Source organism: Bacillus rossius, chromosome 13 (genome assembly GCF_032445375.1).
Source record: "Bacillus rossius redtenbacheri isolate Brsri chromosome 13, Brsri_v3, whole genome shotgun sequence".
In the NCBI taxonomy this organism is placed as follows: Eukaryota; Metazoa; Arthropoda; class Insecta; order Phasmatodea; family Bacillidae; genus Bacillus; species Bacillus rossius.
In genome coordinates, this window is record NC_086340.1 from 47715706 (window position 1) to 47734207 (window position 18502).

An 18502-nucleotide genomic window follows, 5' to 3' on the forward strand; every position below is an offset into this window, starting at 1 on the left:
GTAAACAAAATTGCACGCGCAGTATAGCTCTATTACTAACCATTGATTACTAACTCAATAGTTAAGCTAGTGTTTGGCAAATCCATCGAATGAACCATAATTCAAGGATTTGATGGATCCTGTTTCCAGTTTATTTAAGTATTTAGCAAGCTATTTGATCAAATACCAACACATAATCGCAGTCCAGGCATATTTATATCAAAATTATTTTAATATTTACTCGAAAACGCACAAATAATCATACAATTTCTTCTCTATTTTCAAATTAAAAAGTAATCCTATACCTCATGTAACCGAAATACCTAAAGGACCGGAACTCATTTTGCTCCCAAGACAACCTCACCTCGTAATGGAACTTGGATGAAACTTGTTTGGTTTAACTTTTGAGGATGTTTTTGTAACGCACTTATTGTTCAGGAAGTGTCATGGCCGCTAAGTGTATGTAGATGGTGATGCTGTTAGGTCTAGTTTTATTTTTATTCCGGTAAACAACAATTATGTCGACGAATGGAGGTATATTTGGATTTGGAATCAGTTTAATTTATATTTTAAACTTGTGTTTGTTTTAGTGTCTTTAGTTATGCTAAGTGAATTAGTATTTTTAAAATTATTGTGGTATTTCACAAATTTGTAGTTTTCAATCATTATTTAAGAAAATTTTGGAAATAGATTTTGTTAATGTTAAACTCTATGCTGTAATTATTATTAAATTAGTTTTTAAGTAGGGTTTATAAATTATTGGTGGTTCTGTTGAGCAATAAGTACAATTAGGTTGGGCATTTTATTGCTTTCTGCATCGCTTTTGATTCGTGTACAAATTCAGCCCTCTGGTTTGAGTTTTATTATTTGTTATTCTATGGGGCAACTTAAATTTAATATTTTGACTTGACGAGGAATAATTCTTCTAAGGGACCCGCCATTCAGAGGTGTGTTGGTGTTAGCGAGACGGAACGATTCAGTGACCTCTATCAACCATAAAGCCCGAAAAATGCGATTCGTCCGTCCTTTAAAAGCTTCCCAAGCGACGAATGAAATTATAACCTCAAAAAATTGAAGCAAACTATCGCCGGCAATAGTTACTAGGTCAGGTCGCAGTATTTTTTTGTCACGGTAGGACAGTAAGTTAACAATTCAATCAAAATAATTTCTGAAGTATTCTAAATATTAGTAAGAGACTGTGCAAGAAAATGTGAGTTGTTCTTAATAGTTTGACATCAGGTTTGCTTTTAAATGTATGGATGTGATCAGGGATTCATTTTTAGTTGTTGAACGATTAGGTAATGGGTGCTACGTGTTTTAGGAGCTCACACCCGGCAGAGACACTGTCCTTTGGGCGTGATGTCGCCTTTGAGGGAACGTGACTCTTATCCCCCTTAGAGTAATTACCAATAACATCTGGACCTGGTCCGCTCTCAGCGTCGGGCACTCTATAAGAATAAGCTGTTAATGGGTGGCGTCCCACACGTCGATCTGCGGTAACTTGTTCACACGTGGGCAGATGCAGAGAAAATACAAGAGTTGTGGTACTTAGATTTAATATGCGTCACTGCACCACATGCCTCTCTTACAAATAGTAATAATAAAAAAATAAGTGTGTAACTGCAAAACATCTAACAGCATGACTGGTTTACTTTATGTCCTAAGCCAAATTGTGGCTGGATACTAGATTCACTTTGGGTGACCAAACTCCAGCTAGCAGATTCGTGTATAATGAAACAGTCAAGCCCCCGAGGTCAGCTCCGAAGATGAAAGAAAACGACTTTAATTACTTAAAAAGCCAGGATGTTGAAGATGAGTGAAGTCCTCGGAGCTGGAAGCGACTGGGGCGAGTGATGGTCGCCGAGGCTGGATAGCTGAACAGACAGCGAGGCCGCTGGAATTACCATAGTACTGTTAAAACAGAATTGCACTCCTAAAATTCCAGCCCCAGAAAACATTTAATATATTTATGTTTTAAGATTACAGCTCATAAATAACTAAATACTGATATGGTCTCCAGTCGGTTTGAGTCCGTTACTGCAGAGTTGTTACTTAATATAATAAACATGTAGAATGTTTGTGGGATCCTGAAACAGCAAGTACACTTGGGGATAACGAGGCACTGGCTCTACTGTGGTGTTTGTGGCGCTGGGGGGAGGTACAGAGCGTCTTGAGGGTGGGTGAGGGGGGGGGGGGGGGGGCATATCAGGCTCTGTGGGTGCGAAGCACCAGACATGTAGGTGTTTATTATGTAACATTATGGAAGGAGAGAAAAATGACATACTGATACCTTTGAATAGAACATTAAATTTAACAGTGCTCTATACCCTTTATATTTCAGGTATGTACATAATTTTAAATACAACAATAAAGTTAGCATATGTAGTTTTGTTCACTTAAATATTTCAGTTATAAAAACATTGCAGATACGGTCATGGAAGGCTTTCATCGAAGAAAATTTTTTCCCATAATTGATTAAAATTTCAAGGGCTTAATAAATTTTTAATATTACTTAAAATGAACAAACACATTCTATTATTGAATAAGAAAGTAAAAAAAGTAACTCATCACTTCTTCTAACTGTAAATATAGGGCTTTCATTAGCCTTAGAAACTGTAAATATATTGCTTTCATTAGCCGTAAAAACTAAATATATTGATTTAATTAGCCTTCAAATAAATTAATTTGTTCTCTATTGTCTTCAACCCCATTTCTTGAAAATCACTTGCAGACAATTCTTGAATTATACATACGTAATGAGTGTTGGAATTCTTCTCAGAAATTAAGTTTGCACAGCACAAATTTTCCTTGTCTTTGTTTAGAAATTTCAACTTTAAAACTAAACTAATACTGTCTTGTGATGATGTCTCTAGAAGGTTTTTGTTTCCTGTTATCATAGTGTTAACATTCTGAATTCACTTGAATGTCATCTAAAAATCCTAAATTGTAGCCTATATAAAATTATTAGTTTTGTTAGGTTATTTAAGTGTACAAGCTAATTTTTACTTTTAAATAATAAAATTAATATAATTATTCTATCGCATTGATAACGATTTATGGCTATCATGCCACTTTTTGGTAATATAACTTTTTTACTTTTTACCGAATGATAAAATCAAATTCCCATTAATTTTTATTTTATTATTATAGTGATTGTCAATCTCTTTTCAAATGAGTCCTTTTTCAGCCCCATTGGATCAGCCAGAAACAAGTTATGAACATTTACAGAAAAAGTTGCACTGATGAAAAAATTCAGGAAGGCCAACTTTAAAGAGTAAAAACAAGGTTTAACATGAGTCTGATGTTATTTTTGAAATGTTTGATTTTTGAAATCCCAGTGAAATTTGAAGTAAGAATTGTAAGTTTCCTGACTCAATATTAAAAAAAATAACTTTACAACTAGATTTTTTACTGAAAAAATGCTCTTTTTACCTTGAACCGTCGCCACGTAGTTGTAGCTCTGTTGGAACCATAACACGAGGTTTGTCTTCTTGGGATAGTCTTTATCATATAAACTGTTGTTCTGCTTTCAAATTGCAGGGATTCACTATTTTCTTCTGAAATATTCAGTGGTTTCTCTATCCACCAGAAGCTTCCAAGTTTTGTCTCGAAATGCTCTGATTCTACGACTAAAAATATTTCAGTTAACTCAAATTTAGTTATAATAAATCTTCATATTTGTGACCATCAGTTTAGTATCAGGTATCACTGGTAGATATTATTCTTATTTCTTGAAGTAATCACGCTATTTCCACATAGTTTTATCGTATAAACATTTTAGCGTCGCAATATCACTTCTGGTATCTTGGAAGGTTCTAGTCAGACTGTTTGTTCCAATTTAAGGTTTTCGCTGTTGCTAGCCCTCAATGACTGAAACTCGTCATCTTCAAGTGAAACACAACTAAATTGCCTTATGCCTTGCACTATTCGTTATGTCCAATTACTCCTCTGTGTGCTATTTTGCATAAGTTTGATGAATTATTTCAATATTTCAAAGATAAAACATGTTTTTAAATATAAGCCAGAAAAAAAAATTGAAACAGTAAACAACATTTAAAAAAAATACCTTCATGATCCAAAGACAAAATAATAACAATGTTAATTTCATAAACTGGTTTTACTCTTCATAACCGGGACAGCCCATGCTAGCTGTTGGCAGTGTTACTGGAGAACTGGTTTGTCACAACACATGTCTCGGAGCTGTAAACAGTCTCGTTTCATCCTGAATGTAAAACAGGATATGTTGTCTCCGAAGCAATTCAGAATGAAATTCTGGGCAATTTACGTTGAACTATTTAAATAAAACTGGAATGGTACACAATTTTTTTAAGGGTAATTAGGAAATGAAAGTTACCAGTAAAAAATACTCAAACTAACCTCAATTTCAAAATTCACAAACTTTTAATTAGGTTGTGTTGTACTAAAATGTAGACAGCTAGTTGTGCCTAAATGTGAAAAAAAAAGATCAAATTTCAAAATTTGGTTGCATCCAAAGGAAATACATCATTTTTCCTGAATGAAACATTCAGTATTTTGCAGAGACAGGCTATGTCTAGTTGAATGAACATGAAGCAGACACGGCTGTGCTCTTGTGCGAGATGCAGCGCTGAGACGCCGTGCGTGCGCGGTCTGGGAACTGCAGGCCGTGATCACGCTGGGCATACTATAGCACACAGTCTATATCTGTTCATTAACATGAGCAAACAGTTTCTGCAAACAACACACTTTGCCAAAAAGATTATTATCATAAATTTGAAAGCATTTTTCAATCTAGTCTTTGATATTTATGTGTATTTTATGTGTAGTGACAGTGTCAGTTTGAAGATAAGAGTTATTAAACTTTAAATAGCATTACTGCATTTCTTTGAATGTAAGTAGAATTATGTGGAATTCATGCGGATACACTAGTTTTCTTCTCATGACTAAGGACGAATACAAGTTGGTGTGGTTAGTAATAAAATGCATGCTCAGAAAACACATCACCCTTCTGAAAGGTTGGTCTTGATATTCCTCTGAGGCCTTGAATCACAAGAATTAAATTTCAGGTAGAATTGTTCCTTCCTTTCCCCCCCCCCCCCCCCCCCCCCCCCGTTTTGGAGTAGCCTATATCAGCGATGTTGAAGTCACAAAAACCAGTTTGATTCATCACAAACACTGAGCATGGATCCACAATGTTTGTTCAGATATTCACTGTCAATTAAAGTCAAATTATAAAACGATTCATTCTTATAATTCATTTTTGAGTATGAACATATTTGCTGCTATCTCTTCCATCCAGTGGTGTTTTAACATGCAGGTGTATTTTTTTTTTTAAACCACCAATCATTGCCATTTTCAAAGTCAAATTCTGTACAATAATATTCCATTTGAACTTTACTTTTCCTCATAAAGACACTTCACGATCAGTGGTTGTTAAGAACTGGGGTTTATAGAGGTTTTCATGTTTACTTGGGAAAGTGGGGGGGGAGGTTATTTATGTGCATCTATATTTAGTTTGGCAGTATATTTATAATTATGAATAGAATGGAGTGCTGTTGAGTTGCATTAAAATAAATCCTCCAATTAACAATGAAATTATTACGCTAGGTTTTGGCATACATGTGACACGTAAGCAGTCTTGTGGCTAACTGCGCTAAAACTAGCATTCCGTGTTTAGTACCTGTAGGTGTTGGTGAAACAATCCATCAACAACACAAAATTTCTAAATAATTATGTTGGGATGGTGTTTTAAGGTTTTAAGGTTAGTAAATATTTATATTTATGTTATCAGTGGTGTGCGTCAGTAGCGCTTTATGTCGTCGAGTCATCCAGAGCTGAAGTAGTGTTTCTCGAACATGGTGATAGCTGTAAGGGGCGTAGCTTTATGTCGTCGAGTGATCCGTAGCTGAAGCAGTGTTTCTGGAGCGTGGTGGTAGCGGGACTCAGTGCCTGTTGTGTTTGCCGTGCCGCAGTGGACCAGCCGGCCGCCAAGGAGTCGGCGGAGCCCCAGCCCTCTGGGAGCAACGGCCTCTCCGACGCCGCCATCGTGAGTATTAACTGACTGTCGTTACGACTGCTGCAGCTGACGAAATAAAGGTGATATTGGTAGCTATCCTATGTCAAATTATACTAGCGAAGTTGGGATTTGTTGGCTGTATCTTTCGTGAAATTTGGAGATAAAAGTATGCCTGGACTTATTATTATACGTTTACACTTTGTTCAGTGCTGGGTCCAACTGCTGGCAGTTGGAGCTTGTGAGGGACATAATACTGTCTTGCAGACTATCCAGGCTGTAGATGTTATTGTGATTAATTACAATTTGTGTAGTCTGTAACTAGCAAGTAGTGAAAAATATTTATCATTTTAGAGAACTGATTTTTACAATGTTTTGCTAAAATAAGTCATGTTATGTTAAGAAAAGGATAGTATGTAATTAAGTGCAATATAAAAATTTAACAAAAACTACGCAATCTTAGCAAAAAAATATTAAACAAATAAATTTTTAATTTTGTAAATGATTACATCTAATAAACCCATTTAGATTTGTTTGTCTTTTAGATGGTTTATCATAGTAAAAATATGTCTCTCCTTATCTGTGGTTGAAGACACTGCAGGCAAGTAGTTGACGAGCAGTGTGTACAGATCACGTGTTTGAAACACGAAATGACGACGAATGTCGGAACTAGAATATAGAAGTCATACAGATTGGTCTGAAAGCCGAAGGGGGGGGGGGGGGGGGGTGGCACCCATTGAACAATAAACCAAGAAGAGTTTAGCACAAAAACAACATGCAGACAACTTGTAGGTGAGAGAAAATTTGTTGGAGATGAAATTTACAAATAATATCTTCCACTTACTAATACTGTAGGTAGGTCAGTCGTCACACCATGATGGTGGCGGAGATGTCAATTTTCTTGAAAATGTAATCCAGGGAAAGAAAGAAAGATAGATGCACTACATATTGTCATTTGTTTGAGAACTACATCCCAAAGTAATTGAACGTTCACGGAAAGTCTAGACGAACTCACGTGCACACGAAGTGTAGTGGAGACTGGCCCGAGAAGAACTGCCTCTCGCGCGGGAACAACGCCCGGAAGGGCACAAGTGCGAGGGGGCCCTTGCCACAAGAGGGCACAGTGTAGCTCCACCAGCAGGAGCCTAGAGGCCTAGCAGGAGAACACAACTGGGTCCCCAGGTGGGGAAGTGGACACCACGGGGAAGAGAAAGGGAAGGGGGAGGAAATGCCAGAGTGGCTGGGAACCGTGCTGTCTCCGCAAGAAACAGGTGATACGCCGTCTCACAACGCAGTGCTACAAGGCACGCTGGTCTAGGCAGCCGTGCAGTGTGCAGTGTGATACGTATGAGACGCACGTGCCAGCACAGCGCGATACACAAGGCTGGCTGGCGTGAGTGCACTGTGTGTGTGACAGGAGCCTGTGGTGGCTGAGAGACATTCAGAAATACAAGGGCAAGGAGAAAAAGGGCATTGAAAAATCTTAAAAGATTAATATTTTATCAAAAAATAAAAATAGATCTCCATAGGATTAATTAATACATTGCAAAAGATCAACACATATAATAAAATAAAAATATTAGTGTCATGAAATTTATTAAAAGTGTCATAACGTTTGAAACATCATCTTAATAATCTTTATTTCTTTCTATAATTAAAAAGTTTACATATCTTAGTTTAGAATTCTTGTGGTTATTGTTACATGTTATGTTAGCTAAAGCAATAGATTAGAACTGATTATGTACTTCAACTTCTTTTAAGTGGCAGTAGTCTAAAGAACATGACCAAAACTATTAAAATTTATTTAATATTGTGTGTTTCATCAAGCACCACACTGCAAGTTTAATAGTGCAACTGCTAAGTTTCAATTAATTAATTAGTGTGAAAAAATAAGTGATATTTCTTAAATTAAATTCTTATTTATTTAATAAATGTGTTTTAAGTCTTACGTTACCTGTACACTAAGTTAACACTTGATCAACGTTATAAAAGCAGTGGTGTACATGTCTGTGTGCAGAAGGTGATATCGGCTGAGAAAGAGGCAGCGCAGGCAGAGATACCAGCCAAGAAGTCGAGAGTGGACCTGCAGTCCCTGCCTACCAGGCAGTACCTGGACCAGACAGTGGTGCCCATCTTGCTGCAAGCGCTCTCCACTCTCGCCAAGGAGCGGTGAGTGGACACAGCCCCTCTACACTCGTCTGTGCTCTCTGCTGTGTAGTGTAGCGATGTGTTCACAGGCAGTACCTGGACCAGACAGTGGTGCCCATCCTGCTGCAAGCGCTCTCCACTCTCGCCAAGGAGCGGTGAGTGGACACAGCCCCTCTACTCTCTGCTGTGTAGTGTAGCGATGTGTTCCCAGGCAGTACCTGGACCAGACAGTGGTGCCCATCTTGCTGCAAGCGCTCTCCACTCTCGCCAAGGAGCGGTGAGTGGACACAGCCCCTCTACTCTCTGCTGTGTAGTGTAGCGATGTGTTCCCAGGCAGTACCTGGACCAGACAGTGGTGCCCATCTTGCTGCAAGCGCTCTCCACTCTCGCCAAGGAGCGGTGAGTGGACACAGCACCTCTACTCTCGTCTGTGCTCTCTGCTGTGTAGTGTAGCGATGTGTTCCCAGGCAGTACCTGGACCAGACAGTGGTGCCCATCTTGCTGCAAGCGCTCTCCACTCTCGCCAAGGAGCGGTGAGTGCTCTCTGCATCTCCTCTTCTGTTGTTAGTGTTTTTGCTGACCTGCGAACCCAGTGAACTGCCTTACTTTTAGAAATTTTCTCATTATGTCTCCAGCTGCAGTATGTCCATCTCATCGTATAATGATGTTTGTTGTCTTTATACTGGCACACACTATCAACTACTGGCAGTAGTTAGCGTCAAGAACTTTTCTTAGTGAGTAAACAGCTGAAATGTGCCTTAGCGTGTCACATTCTAAGATTGCCGTGTGCTTTTAAATGAGCATTTACTAGCTCTTTCTAGAGCACAATTCTTGCCATTAGCACTGTACTTGTTTCTGTGTGCTCTGTTGCCAAATGTACACCGTAGAGTGCAAACTATGTAGACTCAACTTTGTAATGAAATTAATAATTTTTCAAAGGTATATGAAACATAATTTTTTTTTTACAAGTAAAATATGAAATAAGAATTATAAGGAAATACATTTGTTATAGTTCATCAAAAGCAACATTTGATAGTAATCAATTTTTTATTTCATAGGAGACGTAATTGAAAGATAAAATTTTTTTAAAAATTGTTTTTGTAAAAATAAATTTCTATATTTTCAAAAAAAATTTGCTCTTTAGATAATATCATGTCATTTTACAGAATGCCATGTTTTTAATAGTGTCTCCTGTGAAATAATCATTGGTGTTTAGCATTGGATTGTTTTTCATTTGGTATGACTGGAAAATTATAATACTGTCAATAGACAGTAATTTATGGTGGTAGTAAATTTTGAAAATATGAATACTTATTATAAATAACGACGGTATACAAAATAAGAATTGTAATGTTGCCGAGCCGGGTGGTATCTCATTGCGAAGCGTGTTTGTGGTATCTCATTGCGAAGCGTGGTTGCTTGCAGTCCGGCCGACCCCATCAACTACCTAGCAGCGTTCCTGCTGAAGAACAAGTCGCAGTACGACACCAGCTCCGTCTCCACCGCTCCCAGTCAGTGAACCTGGCGTGTGCTTGTGTGCTTCTGTACTCTTCATGTAAACATTTTGAATAAGTGGTTAACTTTATGGGAAGTGTAATTAGTTAACCTCTAAAACATTTTCAGGTTTTCCTAAAACTTCCATTGTTTTTATTGTAGAGATGGATGTGTGATCAGAACATGTAATGTGGTCTTAAAATATCTACAGCGAACTAATTATTTCTTAATGAACCTGTCTTTAATGTACAGTTTTGTAATTTGGAAAAATAATAAATTTATAGTATTTGTAAGGTATTTTAATTGTTTTTTTTTTCTCTTCATAACTGTATTATTTAAAAACTCAGGGTGGTTACAGTTACAGGCAAGGTAAAACGTGGAACAGTTAGGGAATTTCTGCAATTTACAGAGGGCAATATTTAAAGTTGGTGAAATTGTTATTTGTAACAAGTATGTACATCCATGTTGCTCCTTTGAGTTGTGGCTACTCAGGTGCAAGCCTTTAAACATTGAGACTCATTCAAGATGGGAAATGTCTCGATTTAGCATCTAAATAAATTATACTGTTATAATTGTTTGAGAATTCATCTTAAAAAAAGCATGAACAATTAGGTTATGTATTTCATAAATTCTGAAGTACTAAAGATGCCAAATACTACAAAATATCCATGTTTATTTTTCATATTTTTGTGAATTAGCCAAGTTTTTCTAGACACAAAACTTTAAAACAAAAATGGATGCATTACAGGTTGTTAAGAATTCGGTGTGTACAATCAATAAAGCAAACCAGACAGAGACCAGTCCTTTGTTTCGTAGGTTAATGTTTACCTAAAAGTAAACCTATTGTGGTTTTTTTATCATTGTTCTCTGTGTTGAATACATTTGGTATCTTTCATACATGTCCAGCTAGTTTTTTTTAACTCGTTTTTGGAGATACCGCCACACGGATTTAATTCAGGCTTCGAGACTGTTTCATGTTAGTAGATGGACAAGAGGTGTTCCAGGATAGGTGCTGGAGTCTGGAGCCACTATGATGATAAGGGGTGTGTCAGGAGGGACGATAGGTGGGGAATGTGCATGTGCTTCAACTCCCATACTCCTGACATCATGTCGTCGCTACTAAAGCGCGATAGTATCACGCCGTGTATTCACAATTGAAATAAACAATTCAGGCCACCATCTGGTGCCAACATGAGCGATCGCCATCCTGCACAACCATGCAGTCTCGGCAGGATGTAGAAGGTACACCATATCCACACACCACAGAAGAATCATTGCAAATTTGGCTTCGCTTTTCCCTCAATTTAACCCGGACTTACCACCGGGTGAGTATGACGCCAGAAGAGTAATGAATAAAATGGCCATTCTTTTGTATGTTACAAAGAAAAAAGAACCATCATATCACATTGCTCCAAGTACCAAACAAGTAGGTGTTACCCCACAAAGCCGAAAATTAAAACAAATCCCACAAGGAACACAAATACAAGGGAGGGAAATATGTACATACAATAAATTAAGGGAAACACACATACATACATACATACATAACCACAAAAAAACCAACTTACCATCGGTAAATACAAAAGCAAGAAAAAGATGGCAGCTAAAGTCGGAAGAGAAGGCCTTACCATTCACGTACAGAAAATAAAAAGGTACAGTGCAAAAACTCATACACACAGTTGTAGCTACTAGCCAGCACTTGGGCTTGTTAAAGTGTCTCGAGAAAGATGAACCACTGCCAGACTGTCCATGAATGGTGCGGTCTGAGTCTGGGGTGTGCGATGAGGTTGGAGAGATGCTCTACGCTGCACACAGACTCCATGTTGTGCCACTTGCGAAGCACGAATTAACCCTGAGCTGCCTGATGCTTGCCTGTGTTCAGAACAATGCTGACTGGAGGCTCGAGGACTTATGGACTTGGTTGCGAGGAGTCCGTGGGACATGGTGGACAATGCAGTGGGACTTATCTTCAAGGGTGATGACTTGATGAGTTGAGGTTGGGTGGAATTCGGAGGCCACTGATGTACAGGAAGGAGGGGCAAGTCACAGTGGAATGAATAGAGCGCAGTAGGGAACTAAATGTAGCACTTCACATATAATGTACCAAAGTCACCTGTTTTGGCCTCCAGTTTCAGCTTATTTAGCATAAACTTGTATCATTATTTTGTATACTTGAGGTAAAAATAAATTTTGTGCAGTTTTTGTTGGTTAAAATATCATTTACGAATTTGTGCTTTGATTTTTATGATTTGATGACATCCATCGGTGCTCCTCTAATCCCCACAGACCTCTAAGGCGCATCGCGCTTCGCCAGAGCGTGTGCGGTCCGAACGCACCCACAGCGCAGTAAAACGGCAAGCAAGTGCAACACCACGAATGCCAGGCGCCACCGACGTTTCACTTGTCGTGCGAGCGACAATCGAGCAAAGCTGTTGCTCCTCGTAATATTGTTATTGTTTTAATTAAGCGATTGTTAGGCAATGTTTTTACAGGGAAGGACATTAAACTAATGAATAACAAATTATGTCTTAGCGTGATTGGGCTGAGGACATGGCTCGAATTACTCGTTTGCACACGGCACATTTTTGCAGGAAACCTACCCACGGTGGCGCACGGAAGCCATAGTTCGTCTCGACCCATCCTGCAGAGTAGGTGCGTATCACACCTTTGTCTACTGATACCTTTACCGCAATAGCGCAAGTTACTGAATCTTGTGCCTCAGGCTGCTGTCGAGGTCTGCAAGGGAAGAACTCACGCGGGCACCCGGGGACGGCAGACGGTACTGCACCTTCCGCCACGAGTCCCCAGAGCATGTGGTGTTACAGGCGTGCTCGCTGCCTCGATATACTTCATAGCACCAACAGCACCCAACATTGCGTATCCACCATCCCTGATAACTGCGTGCCATTGGGAGCAGATCCGGGCGAGTCCCCGTACAATTGTCGGATTTTGATGGCTGGCTAGAGAGATGGCTCCCGCAGATTCTGCGTCAAGTTCAAGACAGTAACAACATCACCATTCCTGCGCCCCCCCCCCCCCCCCCCCCCCCCCTTCTCAATGTGACATTTTTCCCTTAGTTCTGACTTGCAGATTAAAAATCTGCATTAAAAAACCATATTATGTTATTTACCACATCACAAAAATGTTCAGGAAGTAAGAGCATTGCCCTTAACAATTGAAATAAAAATATTTTACGACAACAGAAAGTTGTGTGTTGGTTGTAGATCTTTGTTGAACTTAACATTATGCACATGGTTAGTGATTCATGTTAAATACCTTCACTAATATTTGCAATGAACAAGTTACAAGTTCTTTAAAGCGTAAACCAGCTTTAGAAAGCACTTTACAACAGAAGTTGTAAAAATGTTTTCAACATAATTACTCGTGATGAACCTGCGGCCAAAATTTGTCAAAAGAATTCAGAACCAGTCAGTATAAAATTCACATTAGAAATTCACTTACGAGAGATAAATTTTTAAGACTGCAATTGCAATTCACCATTAGAAATACTTATGCAAGTATTATACATAAAATAAATTCTTCAAGATTTGTAAATAAGGTTTAATAATTTCAAGGACTGAATTTCTTATTATGACAATTTCAAAAAAATTCTGATACAATGAATATGATTTCCATTCTAATTAACCAGGTAATACTATCTAAACAATTACTGTGCAGGCCAATCAAATAGAGCTTACAAAGTGTGCCCCTAGAGTAGGTATCCGTGTTGCTAAAACACTACATTAATTACTATTTCTCTAATAACATTCTTCACAACCACCACTTTCAAGTGATGATTCGCACATCTGAAGCTGGAAAGAACTGCACGTCTCTGCAGTATTATTGTGTTCCTCCTCGCGGCGTGCCTCACGTGTACTCTTCCTCCCCGTAGTCCTCCACGTCTCCGGAGGACGGCCACCCACTCCCGTCGTCGGAGAAGTGAGCGACCAGTCTGCCCTCGTGCCTCCGGCGAGACTCCCGGAACCTGTGCTTCTGGAGCGCCACTTGCAGGTCGAAGGGAGGCGCTCTGGAACACAGGGTCACTGCAACCTTTTTGGACCACCAGTTCAAAATAACTGTACTTGTTATGTCGTTAACATCAACACAAAACCTTTCATGAACCATATTAAGAGCATACACCACTAATTCCTTGGGCGTACACAGGTAATGTGTGGTCTTGCTGTACTTGTGACACAGACGCTAGTGACGTTCCTCTTCAGTGTGCGTATGTGAGCACATAATACATATCATCTTTTTAGGAACTTTCATCCAAGCATGTATTCACATAATACATATTTAATGTATAGAAACGGTCTTCACAAACAGTATTATTTAAAAACGGTTCATGATGCCAGGCTGATCAGCTCGGAAGACGGACTTTATCCCAGCCACAGCCTTGGGTAGATTAACATGGTTTGAATTGTCTTGGAAAGACAAAACTGCAATGGTTCACCAATACCTACCACAGTACCAATATAAATGTGTCTAATTTATATTCCAAATACAACCAACAACACAGAAAAATTCGAAAAAAAAAAAAAAAAACTGACTGTCCTTGATAAATAACAGATAGCTCCACACTAAAACCATAAAAAAATTAAGGCACAAAATCTACCACAAATTAACTGAAAAATAATTATAAACCATCTAATGTAAAAATACAGGGAAAAATTGCATAATAACCTCAGATCCACTCCTTAATACCAACCCTTTTATGACTGCAAACAAAAATCAACACTGTGTTCATTCAAAGAAAAACTCGGCAGACCAGTGGCGTCTCGTCAGGGCAAGCAAGGCAAGCAGTGCTTGCCCAGGCAGTTTCCAGACATTGTATTTTTTAAATAAATATTTTATTCAGAATAGTATTTTACTTTGGCTCGTGCAGTTAGGTGTATGTATTTTTTACACTATCTTCTTGGGACCCAATACTGTGCACTGTGCGCTATAAAAAAAGAACTCGTTGACACAAAAACATGCTGTTTTAGAAGCGTTGCTAGGTTTAGAAACGCTGGTAGGATCGCTTTCAGCAGGAAGGCTGCCGCAGTAGTTTCCTTTCGGAAGGGGGGTGGCATGGTACAAAGGTTCAGGGAGGGGATTGGCTGGCAAAATACGTGGTAGAAGCTACGAAGGTAACGCTTTCTTGCCGAACTGGAGCGAACATGGCCGAAGCAGACGGTGGAATTCTTCCCCCGACTGCTTCGGCTATGTCCGGTACAGTTCGGCACGGCAGGTGGCGATGTCGCGTTTCAGTCGGCGGTGGTCTCTCGGGGGGCGCGCATCTCTCCCGCGGGCTGTTGGCTGGCAGTGCGTGGGGGATTTGTGGGCGTACGATGATACTACACTCCCACTTAGTATATAAGTAATGTAGAGTAGGTATTTTACTATCAGAATAATGTAAGTCAATCATTATTTTTCAAAAATAATGTATTTAAAAAAAATGTCAATTTTTCTACCTGTGGAATAGTCAATGTTCAGTTAAGAAAACTACTTAAATAGCACCATTTTGTACCTTGAAATCCATATTTTCCCGGCGGAGGGCCCCCAGACCCCCCCCCCCCCCCCAACCTCATCATGTTTTGGTGTGAACGGAGTTATTGCTTCCCCTCATGTAAACCTCACGCCTCGCCACTGCGGCAGACCATGGCCATCTACTGGATGTAGCAGACCACATCAGACCAAGCATCGTCCACTGCACAGGAACCACCTCTTCACAAAGAGAAACTGACAGCACCCTACTCAACAGAATGCCTCTCCTAGCCAACAAGATGCCCTACACTAATATAGCAGCCCACGTCCAGCTGACTAGCTTCAAGACCTACGTTCTAACCTCGACCCTCAGAACTAAATGCCTCACCTGGCAAGCCTGCTGGCCACCTACCCTTCAACATAGTAATAACTGATACAGCAGCCTTGTGACTACCCTCACAGACACAACCTTATTCATGTACAAACATCTTAGCTATCGGTTTACAGCATTTGATAGGAGTAATTTCGTGAAAAAAGGCATGGAAGTAAATGAACGTAAACGTGAGACAAAGATGGCGGACCCATGTGTTGCAACATAACTCCTTATACATATGTATATTCAATTTTGTAAAGATTAGGGTAATACCAAACATGTTGGTGAACATACCCCGATATTTCTTTTAATTAGAGAATATATTATTAAACAAATTCTTTTTAAGTAAATATACATGAACACATTTACATTTAATTTATCTTATTGCTATAATATTAAATACGTAGTACAGTCCAATGGATTGATCATTTCAAAATAGGTAGGCCTATATAATACTTAATTATTATTTAAAATAAAATATTAAAAAAAAAATTAGGAAATTAATGTCCATGAATTCACATGGGTATTAAAAATTAAATTTTATAATAATACAACAATCCTTTAATACATTTTTGTAATTTATAGTCATTCAGTGTGAGCAGAAAATTTATAGCAGCCGGCCACAGGGCAGACACTGTATTGCTGTTGATCAGCGATGGCGGGAAGGTGAAGGGCAACTGCTGTGTCCCTGGGAGGCGCGCGCCACGAGCCAAGTTCACAAGCGCGGGAAGCGAATCAGGCCAAGAGTTAGACATTTTCGCACTGTGAATAAACATTACACTATAATATTGCGATGAAAGCATTAATAAATCATTATTACATATCTTTTAAACAAATTAGAAATCACATTCAGGAGGAAGAATACAGCTACACCCGGTTGAAGTGCGGGCGGGTATCAACACGTTGGCGGCGCGGATAGTTCGACCCTGCACGCACGAGCGTGTTCGTCGCGCACGCCCTGACGAGGCACAGAGGCTGTGCGACCCGCGGGAGCTCCCATGGTCGGTAACACATTTTTAAATAACTTCATTGTAAATTTTTACATGTTTTCATGAATGAACAAAATAAGCCCACCGAAGAAATTAGTTTTCAAATGTTTTAAAATTATTTCAAGTTGTCATGTTGGTAACGTCTTGCGATTTGCATGCTTATTGTAACGTAATGATTTTCGCATTGATGTCAAGTTGAATTATTAAGTCGCTGCATTACTTGCATATTTTGTAAACCCTAGGAAAATTGCTTCTCTATCAGAAAAATGTCTCTAAATTTTTTTTAGGGAAAAATGTGTAAATAATCTTTAAAAATGGAAATTTTCCCATCGAAATAGGGAATTTTTTTTTTAATAATTTTGAGGATTTTAAATAGTTTTTGAGGAGTTTTGAGGAAACTTGAGACCATGATGGCGGCCGTGACGTCACTATCTAAGATGGTGGACCGCACTCCGAGTCCAGCCGCCGGAGGAACACTTATATACTACTCATATTCACATAATGAACTAATGTACGCAATTAATAACAGTACTTGTGAGTAACTTACTCTTGCTCGCCAAACACTTTCTCTTGTAAGTTCTGGATGTCGTGACGTATGTCAGCTAGAAGCAGGAGCAGGAAGTCAAAAGACCCAGGATTGCCCTTGGGACCCCGAGCACCTTTCTCTCCTGGCTCGCCTTTCATCCCCTCCTTGCCCGGGGGGCCGGGGGGACCCTAGCAACACACAAGCAGGCAAAACAATCATAACACTTTCTCAAAATCCTTTTAAACATAATATTGTACAATTTTTCATCGTAGTGAGGGGTAAAATACACAAGTGATTATATTATTATATATGTAGTTCTCTACTAGTCTTACCAAAGCAATTTCATATAATTGTTACTTTAAAACTATGAAAGTATTATATAATAGTCGGTCCCGAAACTGGTATGGGTTTGTTGATTGTGACTGCCGGCTGCCTTCTTGGATTGTGATGTCACTGCGACCAACTTGGATTGCCTTGACATTGACAATCAAAATTGGACAAAGTCGCTAAAATTGACTCAAAATTTTCCAAAATGTGCTAAAAGACCCAAAATCTCTTGTTCTTAGGAAATAATTACCATCAAAAAATTCTCAAAATATTTTTTAAAACAATTAAATTCCAATTTTGAAAGAAAATTTCACATTTTCTTCCCCAAAAATTGTGAAAGGCTTGAAATGTCCGCAAAACAGCTTAAATCCCCCATCTACCAGCCGCTGGTGACATTTGACCTTACCTTTGACCTTGACATTTGAACTGGCCACTATCTGAGCTGACAACAGTTATCATTTTGATATCTAGATCTTTCCAACATCTTGAATCCCAATATCTTGGATTCTTAAGTTTCCGCCATTTTGTACAATGATGTCATGTCCGCCAATTTTATAATCCATAATTGTTACCCAAAAATATCATTTAAACACTTATTTACCTTCATTAAAACACAACTTAACTCACATTAACACTCACCAATATATATTCAACTCTTTTTCATTGCACAATTAGACATAAATTAACACTCACCGATACACATTTACCATCATGCCTTGACATGTCCTTCATTCAAGTAAGGGCCAATAACATGCAGATAGTATTATAGTCTCAGAAATACCAGTCATAAAATATGAACATAAACTAATATCTTAATGAAAACCTGACCATAATCTTATTCTTAAGCGAAAATTCCAAATATATTATTACAAGCATTAATGCCAAAAATATACGAATGAGTGAATCAACACTACATACAATATTATAACTAGTCAGAAGTGAAGTCAGATCTGAATGTACGATGTTTCAGTGTTTCTGTCAAACAACTAAGCGAAGAATACAGCGACGTAGTGGTAACAGGCTAGGCCGCTGTGAGGTATCTCCCTACCTCGTGCCTACAAAAGATGATTCACCTGTTCGGTGTGAACCATATCCTGTTTTAGGTCCCAAAAAAGAAATTGTCAAAGACGTATTCGATAAATTAATAAGCAAAAATATCATACAGCCATCAAAAACTATGTATGCTAGCCCTGCCGTCTTAGTATTTA

At 38.8% G+C, this 18502-nt stretch overlaps 3 protein-coding genes across 7 annotated transcripts in view; 2 read left to right on the forward strand and 1 right to left on the reverse strand.

Moving 5' to 3' along the window:
* Nucleotides 1-403: 403 nt before the first annotated feature.
* On the forward strand, nt 404-9910 carry LOC134538539 (protein dpy-30 homolog). 2 transcript variants are annotated; one of them, XR_010076167.1, is made up of 4 exons: nt 404-513; nt 5931-6004; nt 7989-8652; nt 9545-9910. XR_010076167.1 is itself a non-coding variant. In XM_063379947.1 (3 exons), exons 1-3 carry the CDS (start codon nt 498-500, stop codon nt 8142-8144), a joined length of 246 nt encoding a protein of 81 aa, XP_063236017.1. In that variant the 5' UTR covers nt 404-497; the 3' UTR covers nt 8145-9910. The 2 variants fall into 2 exon arrangements, 1 of the variants encoding a protein (XP_063236017.1); XM_063379947.1 differs by having other exon boundaries at nt 7989-9910.
* LOC134538049 (dosage compensation protein dpy-30-like) lies at nt 8197-9638 on the forward strand. The gene is made up of 5 exons (XM_063379023.1): nt 8197-8274; nt 8335-8396; nt 8453-8518; nt 8587-8652; nt 9545-9638. The coding sequence occupies exons 1-5, from the start codon at nt 8197-8199 to the stop codon at nt 9636-9638; spliced, it is 366 nt and encodes a 121-aa protein (XP_063235093.1).
* A 3327-nt stretch (nt 9911-13237) lies between the features above and the next one.
* Nucleotides 13238-18502, reverse strand: part of LOC134538541 (collagen and calcium-binding EGF domain-containing protein 1-like) — a 43494-nt gene continuing 38229 nt past the window's right edge. For all 4 annotated transcript variants that reach the window (XM_063379955.1, XM_063379957.1, XM_063379956.1 and 1 more), the window contains 2 exons: nt 16989-17155; nt 13238-13640 (listed from right to left, as the gene is read on the reverse strand). In XM_063379955.1, coding sequence (XP_063236025.1) covers nt 13481-13640; nt 16989-17155 — 327 coding nt within the window. In that variant the 3' untranslated portion in view covers nt 13238-13480. The remainder of the gene's footprint in view (nt 13641-16988; nt 17156-18502) is intronic.

Excerpts from the sequence above, each read along its gene's own strand:
- LOC134538539 (XM_063379947.1), top strand. Across the intron at positions 6,005-7,988 it reads GCCTCTCCGACGCCGCCATC|AAGGTGATATCGGCTGAGAA; the intron begins GTGAGTATTAAC and ends GTCTGTGTGCAG.
- LOC134538049 (XM_063379023.1), top strand. The coding sequence starts at position 8,197 with ATGTGTTCACAGGCAGTACCTGGACCAGACAGTGGTGCCCATCCTGCT. Across the intron at positions 8,397-8,452 it reads TCCACTCTCGCCAAGGAGCG|GCAGTACCTGGACCAGACAG; the intron begins GTGAGTGGACAC and ends ATGTGTTCCCAG. Across the intron at positions 8,519-8,586 it reads TCCACTCTCGCCAAGGAGCG|GCAGTACCTGGACCAGACAG; the intron begins GTGAGTGGACAC and ends ATGTGTTCCCAG.